Source organism: Pseudochaenichthys georgianus, chromosome 11 (genome assembly GCF_902827115.2).
Source record: "Pseudochaenichthys georgianus chromosome 11, fPseGeo1.2, whole genome shotgun sequence".
Lineage (NCBI taxonomy): Eukaryota > Metazoa > Chordata > Actinopteri > Perciformes > Channichthyidae > Pseudochaenichthys > Pseudochaenichthys georgianus.
In genome coordinates, this window is record NC_047513.1 from 4,972,671 (window position 1) to 4,984,964 (window position 12,294).

At 41.9% G+C, this 12,294-nt stretch overlaps 1 protein-coding gene across 1 annotated transcript in view; it reads right to left on the minus strand.

The window, feature by feature from the left end:
- LOC117455458 (collagen alpha-1(XIV) chain-like) overlaps positions 1-10,457 on the minus strand; it is a 236,520-nt gene extending 226,063 nt beyond the window's left edge. Inside the window, 2 exon segments of the mRNA XM_034094977.1 lie at positions 8,793-8,907; positions 10,374-10,457. Coding sequence (XP_033950868.1) covers positions 8,793-8,874 — 82 coding nt within the window. The 5' untranslated portion in view covers positions 8,875-8,907; positions 10,374-10,457.
- Between the last annotated feature and the right edge of the window lie 1,837 nt (positions 10,458-12,294).

A 12,294-nucleotide genomic window follows, 5' to 3' on the forward strand; every position in this document is an offset into this window, starting at 1 on the left:
CCCTTTACAATGGCCTCAACCTGTGGATGAACCCTCAACAGCACGAGAGGAACTGTAGTCATTGTGCTCGGGAGTGGGATCGCATGTCACTCAGCTTCTAAGCAGCAGTGTTGCGTGTTCACGTTAAGAAGACACAGGTTCACACGCTGGGAAAGAGCCATTGTAAAGCACTGCCATGCCAACACACATGCCCATGGTTGACAACCGCAAAGCCCCCTCGCACACCGGCAGAGCCCAGTCCAGATCCTAATCATGTGCCTGGAAGCCACACACTCCCCAATCTCATTTGGTGACTATATGAAAAAGCCCGGGGATGTAAAGAAAAAAACATGAAACCCATAAACTAGTTCCTTTGTTTGTGTCCTCATTTTGAGGGGAGCAATCTGCTGCCGCCGACTTCTTTAAATACATTCAGCTCTGATGCACAACAATAAGAGAAGGACGGTTCACCCAAAACCAAAAGGAAAAAAACATATCGACTAAAACTGACTCTTTGGAAGGAACTTGTATGGAGCGGTGCAGTAAGAACGTGTGTTTTATGCTAATCTCATTCCTTTAAAAAATGGGTCCCTCCACGTGAGATTTTCCTTGTTTTCGAAATATTTACACAAATGTACATGATAACAAAAATGATACTTACACATTTTGTTTAGAAAGACAATCTCCACAGATTAACAACATTTATATTTATTAATATGTATATATTTGCTGTTATGTGTATTTTGTTCATTTCCGAGTTGTAGCACCCACTCCTGCACTACTCTACTGCTGTACGACTGTTTGTGACTAAAGGCATATGAGATGTCTCAACATGACACATGGCAACATAGTGTGTGGAGGTTTGAGCGGATTAGTGGTCTGTAATGTTCCTCCCAATGTATACATACAGCTTTGTTTCAAACGACCCGCACCTGAAGATAAAGGGGCCGTTTCCTGTAGCTCGCTCTGAACCGATGTCTCCACCTCCTGCAGCTTTCTCCACCACAGAGCATTTAGACAAGCTGATAAGACCGAACATCAAACACCTGCAGTGTTTTGGGTGAACCGCCCTCTTTCTGTGGCATCATCTGCAGAGTTCTACTCATGCAGGTATGCAAAGAAACTTGAGTTCAGCGGGGGGAAGGATACTCCTGGTTTAATGGAGAGAACGTGAAGCCGGCGCATTCCAGAGCAGGCAATATTTGCATATACAAACACATGTAGAGAATACTGTAGCGACGGGCGCACCAACCTGGGGATGAGACTGCGGCTGCATGGGATTTCGGCTCAGGCTTTAGCTCGCTGTCTCGGAAACAAAGGACGTTCTCTCTTCTGGAGAGAGCTGCTCAAATCCCAAATGGTTTGAGAAGCAGATTTCGCACCTCTCTTTGTCGTCTAGTTGAAATGTGTTGATTGTGTGTTACCGTGTGTTGTCTGTGCTATGAATTATGCATGTTAGACCGCAACGGGAGGAAAGCATCTCCTGGTGTGTGCACATGAACATCCATCCATGTGGTTGTTTTTTCCTCACACCTTTTAAAAAACCTGCCGGTTCCTCTGCAGCACCATACACACACACACACACACACACACACACACACACACACACACACACACTCACACTCACACTCACACACACACACACACACACACACACACACACACACACACACACACACACACACACACACACACACACACACACACACACACACACACACACACACACACACACACACACACACACACACTCACAGAAAGAGATGGATCGTGGAGATTGTATTCTCACACAGAGACAAGTATTAGATTCTGAGCAGACAGCCGGGAGAAGACAAAAGGCCCAGGCTGGAATTTGAAAGCAAATGTATATTCGAATATTCGACCCCCCAAAAAACGGTTAACCGGTTAACCGAAATGTACACATCCTATACAAAAAAAAATTGGGTAAAAAAAAAATGTCAGAATTTTTTTTCACTCATTTTTTTTAAATACATACATGTTCAAATAAGTGTGGAAACCAAGTCGAATTTGTCAAATGTATTGAACTGGTGATCACAGTTTGACAGCTATAGGCCTACAGCTTTCATGTGTGGAGGCGATTCACAATCAGCCCAGCTGTAGAGAAGACCCTCTCAGCTGGAACGGAGGTTGCGGGTATAGCAAGGTATAGCATGTATATAAAAATTTAATTTGGCATGTTTGACCTCTACACCGCACTCACTAACCTGGTCGAAATATTTCCACACATTACTCCTTTTCCTCCATGTCTGTTGTGTAGGACTCTTCTTAGAGTGTACATAATTACCGTACTATGACTGGTAAAATATGTTGAATTCCGGCAAAACTAAATCTCTCCTGTCAAAATGTCTATGTACTTTGCCGCCACACACGGTTGCCAAGCAACGCTTATTGTTGTTTAGGGTGGCCACTCATGTGTCGCGAGTGTTGACAGGGGGCGGTGGAGCACGCTCATGAACTGTTAGCGCCGGAACCTCGCAACGGCTGCGGAGCTCATTTGCGCCACATTTGGGCCTAAGATGAGGTTTGAGTCTGCGTGATCTGCGTGTAGGGAGGGGCAGCAGCCGTATCATTGGCTAGAACTAGCTAGATCTGATGGATTTGGACATAAACGCGAGTGAAGTATAACCGGACACGAGAGAGAGAGATCAGCACCTGCAGCTCTGCCCGCTGTGAGGGACCGGTGAGCGGAGCAAAACACACCTTTAGACGTCACCTAACACATTTAGCTATGGCACAGTCGTATACATTGAATTATTCAACTTAGGCATCCCTCCCAAAAAAAAAAAACATAAAAAAAAGAATAATAAAAAAAAAATGAATAACTCCTATTCGAATACATGAATAATTATTCGAATACCTGAATCATTTCGAATATTCGATTAATCGTTCCCATCCCTAGGCTGGAGAGATGAGAACTTAAATCTCATCTATCTTTTATGGAGAATCGTGTGCAAACAGCAGAGCCGATTCCTGCCGAGAGTTGGAGAGGTGTCCGTAACACCCAGCAGGATCTGCGCGGAAAGTCAGACGCTCAGACTTTTGTGTGTTTTCAATTATTTATGAGAAAATGTTTTCCTTGTACGATGTGAGGGTCTAAGGACAGAGGGTGTCGTGTTGTCATACTGATATTCTGTACACACTGTGAAGTCCACTGAGACAAGTGTAACATTTGTGATATTGGGCTGTATAAATAAACATTGATTGATTGATTGATTGATTGATTGATTGATTGATTGATTGATTGATTGATTGATTGATTGATTGATTGATTGATGAACAGGAGAAGCCAGGGGACATTATGGGTAGAAGGGACGCAAGTGAAGGATATCAAATGGCCGAACTCGTGTTTGCAAGTAGGAAGCTTTGAAGTGTAATGTCTTTACTGAAATACTTTTTAATGTAATGTTGTCATTACCAAGTAAAGATGCTACACAGAGCATTACAACATGTAATTCCACAGAACAGTATATCTTGTGTCGTCATTCGAGCCACAACATGTATATATTTCTATGTCGTTTGTTGTCGATTTCGCTAAAGTGGCCGAAAAATCGGATGATTATCTTCACTGGAATGTTTTTTCTGAATGAAACGCACTGTAAAAGTCAAACCCACAGTGACATTTACCCACATTCTTCTCGCCCGTTTCCCTTGAGGCTACAGAAACCTGTAGATACTTTTCTATTATTTCTGCAGGCAAGGAAACGAGAAGCCTCGACGAAGCCTGAGCCACCAAATGCATTCTTTGACCTTGAACCTTTTACAGTAAATCAGGAAGTCTTGACAGGTGTTGGGTAAGAGGGTACTCGAGGACATTAAGTCATTATTTAATGATAGCCTTAAGAACCTTTCTGTATAGCACATGGACACTTGGTTCAACGCCAAAATAAAGTAGAACGTGTATCTCTCTCACCTCTCTGGGCTCTTTTCAAGTTCCATTTTATTTGCTGAAATAATTGTCACCTGATGTAACTCGCAGAAAGTCACAGAGCGAAGGAGTTTCTCAGTGGAAGCTGAAGCTGAGCGTAACTCCTCGGCTCTCCCTGGGTCACTGGTGTAGCCGAGGCTAGCACACTATGGCCTCTCCGCTGAGGAATGCTGTGCTGGCTTTCAGTTCAAACTCTGGACAACAACTAGCAAGTGTCCTTTTTGTTATCGAGCCTGAAATGCCAGGCTGTGCTTTTACTGGGCCAATTATTGCAGACTAACTGGCAAACATCTCTTTGAGGATTTCACTTTGAACTGAAATGATTGGTCAATTATTTAAAGGAATGGTATGCTCATGACACTCATTTTTTAAAAATTATCATCCGATAAAACAGACCAGTCTCTGCCAGTCTCTCTTTTTTTTTTTTTAATCCGATGACATTATCAGTGATTTTAAACTGATTATATACCGAAATAACATCAACACTGTGGGCGCCGCCATTTCCCGGACGTGACGTAATCCATGCGTTTGGTTTTCGAAGACACGTTGATCTCCATGTTATTTACTGTAGTTTCTCTATTCAAATATGCCTCACTGTATCGCGAAATATTGCCACAATTCTGATAGGAACAATCCACGGAATGCTCGGTTCCATCTGTTGCCAAAAGGTAAGCATAAGAAGTATCAATCAATCAATCAATCAATGTTTATTTATATAGCCCAATATCACAAATGTTACATTTGTCTCAGTGGTCTTCACAGTGTGTACAGAATATCAGTATGACAATACGACACCCTCTGTCCTTGGACCCTCACATCGTACAAGGAAAAACTTCCAAAGAAAACCCAGTTTAAAGGGAAAAATGGGAGAAACCTCAGGGAGAGCAGCAGAGGAGGGATCCCTCTCCCAGGACGGACAGACGTGCAATAGATGCCGTGTGTAAATTGAAAAGATAATACATTTGCAACATAGGTAGTCCAAATGTTTGGAAAGGCATGTGTGTATATAATAGGAAGATGAATCCACGAGGATATCCATCCAGGACCTACACAGGAAGTACATTCGGAGGCAGTGGCTAGCGAAATGTGGCCGGCCCGAACCGAGAGATTTACAGGCTCATGTATGTAGCGAACATTTCACATTTCCGGACGACTACTCTGAGAGTATGATCAAACATAACATGGGATTTAAAGAACAACCATTACTCAATGGAGATGCAGTACCATCGGTCTTTCTGGTGTCATCACCGACCAGGACACCAGTTCGGCCAGTTGAGAAATCGCCCTCTGCAAGTGTGAAGCGACGGAGGAGCAGAAGTAGTGCTCGGAGTAAGAATAAGGTATGTTATAGCGCATTTCCATTGCAGCGGCTAGCCCCGTTTTAACGTCCAGGCCAGGACAGTTTTTGGTGGCCTTTCCATATAGCGTAGTACCGGCTAGTGTGTATTTCCCCCCAGTTTTTTCCGGCCCCATAAAATCGTGATTCTATGGCCAGGGACAACGAAGCTGAGTATGCTAAACTAGAGAGGGAATCGCTAGCAAGGGTGGTACTACATGCATACATATAGTATCTTATATCATCTTCCCATTATACACACATGCATTTCCAAACATCTGGACTACCTATGTTGCAAATGTATTATCTTTTCAATTTACACACGGCATCTATTGCACGTCTGTCCGTCCTGGGAGAGGGATCCCTCCTCTGTTGCTCTCCCTGAGGTTTCTCCCATGTTCCCTTTAAACTGTGGGTTTTCTTCAGAAGTTTTTCCTTGTACGATGTGAGGGTCTTAGGACAGAGGGTGTCGTATTGTCATACTGATATGTATGGCTGAATTCCCCCATCCAATCTCTTCACATTGGTCAAAACTTGTTCCTCTGCTGACGAGTCCGAACTCAAATACTCCACCATGTTTCCGTGTGTTGACAAAGTGAACGCATGGATGACGTCACGACCATCACGTGACTACTGAAAATGGCAAACATGGCGGCGGCCAGACGGAATATACAGGTCTTGATAAAAAAGAGCTATAAAATCATTATTTACCGGGGAATATCGCTGATTTCTTCAGGGTATGGTTTAAACATAACGTTTCACTAAATACTGAAGTTTTGATTAATTATCTAATGAGTGGACCATTCCTTTAATAGTCGTTCTACCTAAGAAAACTAAAATGGTTGCTGGTTTCAGCAGTGACTCAACTGGGGGTATTTAATGCTTATATTACTCTTAGGTGATACAAAATGATGAAAACAAAAAGAAATGTCACCTGGGGCTACATGAAATTATAAATCTTTTTCAGAGAGCAAGGGCTGCCGACCACAAAAACCACACTGAGCAAAAAAAGGCCTGACTTTCATAGTATCCAAGAACCCTAATGTTGCACTGTAACACAACTGTCAATCTAATATTGACCGTTGAAACTTTCGTTTAGTTTAGTTTATTTGTTGATAGTGTCGTGGACAGTCCCCATTGATCAACGGTCACAGAAAACAGTCAATGGGGCAGCTTTAGCCAACATGCTAATTTCTAGCTGTTGTCCCCAGCCAGATGGTAATAGACACCTTTTTAAAATCACAATATATCAACAGCATTTGAATGATGTCAAGTATTCCATGCCAGAGAAACGATAGAAAACATACACGTTACAGTGGGGCAGTGATGACATCTTTTGTAGGCCGACCAAGAAGTTTGCAACGCAAGGGCACCGTCGACAAGTTGCACAATAACACGATTGTTATCTCTTTTTAAGTTTCAATACAATTGCCAGACTTAAAATATTTACATCAGGCGACGTCATCGTCCCATCGCTGTGCATGCACCGCTAAGTTCAAGACTGAAGTTGGCGTGATGACGTTTCGGAATGTCATTTAGCCACTTGGTAGCAACCGCAGTTTTTAAATCAAGCTTAAGACATTCACCAGTAGGATGTATACGGTGCATCAGACACATGGTAAAACCCTCACCGTCTGAAAGCTGGCATGCTGACTTTTGAAAGCCCCAATCTGGTATTATGGTATGGCCCAGTGTCAGCCTATCCACAGACGCTATGGTTACGGCACTGTGTCCGCAGGCTGTGGCTCTCACTGCAGTACAGAGCAGATGTTGCCTTGTTTTAACTTCATCCCTTTTGAAAAGTTGGCAGATGCTAAATGTGTTTGGGTGTAGCATAAGTGTTTCATTGTTCTGGAAGCAAAACATAAATCTTTTGATCTGTTCTATTTGCTTCCACATTATCTTACATAACCATTAAGATTGAAACGGATACAATACCTCTCAATTCCACAATCAGGTCTTTTAGAGAGAAGGGAACATATCACTTAGCACAGCTACTATCGGGACACGAATATCAATCATAAGCGGTCCTCGAGAAGAAGTCTTATTAAGAAAAAGGATCAAGGTAATTATGATGATACCGTTGATGAGACCTGTATCTCCGTGGTAATGAGGGAGGTTGCGTGTTAACTGCTGAATAAGCTAACTGGGTTAAGTAGGGTGAGAGAATGTTAGCACGTGGATTGCCAACAGAAGAAAAAGGAGAAAAAGATAAATAGATGAAGAACGTGTTTTCTTCATCCTCATGTTATAGATAATGAAGTAGATATATATAAAACACAAATAATAATAATGCTGTGAATTTGAAAAAAACTGCTTCAAATAAAATTAAACAATTGTTTTTTTTATCAAATCTGTACCCTGAGTTAGTACCAACGCATCTTCCTGTAATGCCCTTTCAACACTTCCCAAGACAGTTAGAATACACATGTGCTGATTAATTACAGATATGAGACTGTGCACAGAAAAGCAGCTTGTCCAACCATCATTATGACGTTGGCTTGAGGCTTTTCCCTTTGAGACGCATGAGGGCAAATGCACATTGAAAGGTTAATTAAAATAAAAAACAATAATTTAAAATGATGTCTTTGGAGCAAAGTTGCACATCACTATCGCCACAGAGTGTAGTTAAGAATGTTTCCTGCTGAATGAAACGGTGAGTGCAAAGGGTGATAGCTGCATTTACACCACAGGGCCAAACTGAAGTTTATCGCGTGAGCAATTAGATCAGTCTTTATTGTCAAGCTAAAAACGTATACATTTCAGATCATTTCAAGTTGCACCATTCTGGAAACAAAGGGCACATCTTTAAGTGTGTGAGGAAACCAGGCTGGTCCTGATATGTAAAAGCCCTTGTTGTCCCTGACAGCAAAAAGGTGAAACCCTAAGCAACCATAATGGGAAACCATAGGAAGTCCTGTTCACCTCGATGGTAGAAAGCTTTGCTTTGCCTCAAAGTTGAAGCCCTTGATTGCTGTTGTTGAATAAAACTGTTTATGATAAAGACATCATTGAGACAACCGCTAAAACGTCTTAATGAGAAAAAACTGTTGACAATGTTTGCCATTTCTGTTATTCCCATATGGCACTTGCATCAAATGTATAAAGCCTTGCATAGCCCTTTAATGAAAAACTCCAGGTATCCTCCTTTAAGGTAGCGTATGTGTCAGCTAGCCCAGTCTCTAGCTATTGGTGGTGCCCCTGTCCTGTGGGAAACCATTACGAAACCCCAGGGTCAGCCCTGTTTGGCAATGTGTGGTCCTGGTTAATAATTCCTTACATTTATTATAGCGCTTTTTCAATGACTCAAAGCGCTTTACATACGTATACACACATTACACATATATCATACATGCAATGGTCAGATACTGTGGACAATACCCACAGGAGCAAGTTCAGGTGAAGTGTCTTGCCCAAGGACACACCGGCTTTACAGACTAGTGGTTAGCTGTGTGTGTGCTAAACCCCCCCGTTAGCCTTGTTGAGCCTGTTGGGCCCTAGAGTGGAAAGCAGGCTAGTGGATGTACTTACCTTGACCCCGCGCTGGCTGAGGAAACAGAGAGACAAGAGCGAAGCCTAGCAGGCAGAGACTCAGTCCGACTGAGAAATGCATCCTGGAAGCAGCAGACTGGAGGGCACGACACACCTGGAGAAGTAAAAACAAGTATGAGAAAGACAGGTGAGTGAGTGAGGAGAGAGCAGGGCAAAGGACAGGAGGATGAGAGGCAGGTAAAATAATTTGAAGGAAAGAGTGAGTCAAATAAGGAAGCACAAGGATTTCAGTCGTAGAAATTGAAGAAAAAGAGAATGTATGAGGGGTGGTGGGAGAAGGGGTGTGAGAGAGGAGCACAGAGAAAGCTAAAGGGATTTAAACACCGTGAGAAAGAATTCAAATCTCTGTCGCACAATCTGCTAATGTGGTTTTAGCAGGTATAGATTTGTAAAAGTAGAGAAATAAAATATGAATAGACATCCATCTGTCGGTAAAGCCATCCTTTGATGATACAGACATGTTCACTTGCATCACAGATGTTATGACCCTGACCCTCCCATCAAATCTCTTGCAAACTGATGACCCATTACGTTATTGTTATTTGGCCCATGGGCCAAATAACATCTGTTTGGCTACTCTGTAAGTGTTCCCTTTTAGATGCACAAGTCAAGATCTATTATGAAACACAATTATTTGCCATTTGCGGACGTTAACAAACGACTTGCTCATCAAGATAAGGCACATCAAGTAGTGACTCTAACACATTAGTATACTACATGTAAGTGCATACAAATATCTCACTGTCAGTGTCTCCATCACATAAAGCACAAACATCCCTGCAGAAGATTGAAGGTGCAACACGCAACACAACTGTGACCAAGCGATCCAACACCTGGATCGGATCAATGCAGTAAAAACACAATGTCGACGGATTGACCAATATACCCCTGGTTCCAACACGTTCTGCATTCACATTTTTATTTCAGGCAATTTTCAATAATTTATTGATACGACTGACAATTACCACTTGGCATTTTCAGCATGCCAGTGTTAAGACAGGTTCTGGTTGTTGTAATACAACTGAGTTAGGATTATAAAGGTGTGAGTGAGACTAGCCCTGCCTCAGTGTACCTGAAGAAACATATCTACAATATGCATTACATATTCCCTTCGGCACCTACAATTCACTGTGGTACGTTTATGACGATATTAAAACACCTGGCTATATATATATATATATATAACTCTAATTGCTATGATAAACTAGTAGATCATAAGATTTTATCGAATTAAGAACCAAGTTTTTACACTGTGGCATGCATCAAAATTACCCTTGTGACAATACTAATGATTACTACTATACAGTAGTTGCAGAGGTTGTTTCAGGCTCAAACTACGCACCCATCCGATGTTGAGAAAAATCATGGAAGACAACATATCATATCCAACCCCACTTTATGTTTTGTGGATAAAAGTGGAATTTGTGGTTAATTGAAATAAGCACAGGTGAGCTATGCACGTTGCGCGGTCAGGAGAACGGAGCGGCATTACCTGGAGAGAAAAGGTCTAAAAGCTACTTTTGCAGATGTGAACATAGTGTGAATAAATAGTAGTTATACCTTCTCAGATCATATGTTCCCTGGCTCCACAGCTCTCCTCCGGACAGCTGAATGAAAAGCTCACTAGTCCCCAAAGCGACTCTGATCCACACTGTTCACCAACTCAGCTCACTGTCGACCACGAGACAAGTTCGACACAATGAGACACAATTTACCGGTCCGACGTTTCAAAATAAAGTCCCTGCTGAATACCACATTTGAGTAAAATGAAGGTTATATTCAGTCTTTCAATGATTGTTAATTAGGATAATAATACAAACAAACATGTAAGTCCCTGTCGAGTGGATACTACTGTTCCGTCTTAGTTTAATTGATTGGTTATTTAATGTAGCTGCTAAAGTATGGGATTAGTTTTGTATCATAAAGATAAAGCAACACTTTCTCTGAATAAAGCAAAACTGAGTCAAGCAAAATAAAATAAATTGCAAAAATAAAACTATAAATTGCAAACAAATCATGTGTGTAATCATGTAAACTATAAGTCTTTTTTCTTTGTTTTAACATAGGTTTTTGTTTGCAGTTCTTGTTTCTTCTTTCTCGATGATCAGACTTTTGCTCTCGCTGCAGCTCTTCTCGTTTGCGCTCCCTCATTTTTTGTTTTCGATTATGACACAAACATCCCAGGTGGGCGGGACTTTCAGGGGTGTGTCCCCATTGGCTACTCGGTTTTTGAGTGACAGCCCACTACACCACAGATTATACAGTGCAACTCATGCAGCAAACTCCGGAGTCCACTCGGCCACGTTAGTGTCGGTGTCTCCTGGGGAGTTTCATGAACATATCGGACTCATTTTATGGATTGCAGTACTTGTGATGTGTAGTTTATACTTTATTCCAACTTTAAATATTTTAATACCTGAACACACTGCTGCTGTTAAATAATTTCCTAATTTGGGATTGATAAAGTGTCTGTCTATTTATTTTATAGATAAAAAAAACTCATCTATGTATTTTCAAGCTAAAGGTGATACACAATATAAACTGTATACTGTTATTTTTTCAAAGACATGCAGGGTTGGTTTGTAACGGAATACATGTAACGGCGTTACGTAATCAGAATTAAAAAATCAAGTAACTGTATTCAGCTCGCGTTACATTTGAAAAACGAGTAATCTGATTACAGTTACTTTCGTAAACCTGAAGTGAATACATTTTGGATTACTTATTGGAATTATTGGTGGAACGATTTCCTCTCAACATTTAATATTCAAGTAGTAACAGCCGAATCATCACAGCCCACAAAACCCATTACCGCCGCAGATGGACCAAAATAGCGTTTGAAAAAAAATCGCGGGTCCGCTCGCTCAGTGAAACAATAACAACGAAACATGGAGGAACAAAAGTCTGCAAATCGCGTGTGTGTATATATAGGTGTGTGTGGTTAAAACACATCAGCCTGCGGTCGCTCTTTAGTCTTTAGCCTTACTAATGATTATTTCTGAAGGTAAACACAGTGAAGGCGGTGCGTGAAAGGCGGTGCGTGAAAGGCGGTGCGTGAAAGGCACTGCGAGCTCGTCTTCTCAGAGGCTGAGTTAACCCTCCCGCTGCCTCCTGGCGCTGCAGAGATGTCATGAAGTGAAGGAGGTGTTCCTTCTATAAAACAGCTGTGGGCAGCAGATACTGTGAGAGTCACGGACATGAATTCATAGATCAAGGCAGACTGGTGCACACACTCTCCTGTTTTGCCAATCCGGTGCTTAAACTATAGCTCTCCACCCCTGGCCGAAATGTCCTTAAAATGAAGTCCGAGTTCGACATTTTAATTCATGTCCTGCCAACACTGGCAGGACAGAAGGCGACACGCCCGTTCTAAGCCGTGTCCCTCACTCCTCACATCCCAAGCTGCATCCCCAAAAAGTGTATTATGTTGTTACATCGTTTCAGATGTGATGTTTCAGTTGTGCTCTTGATAAGCCATTAA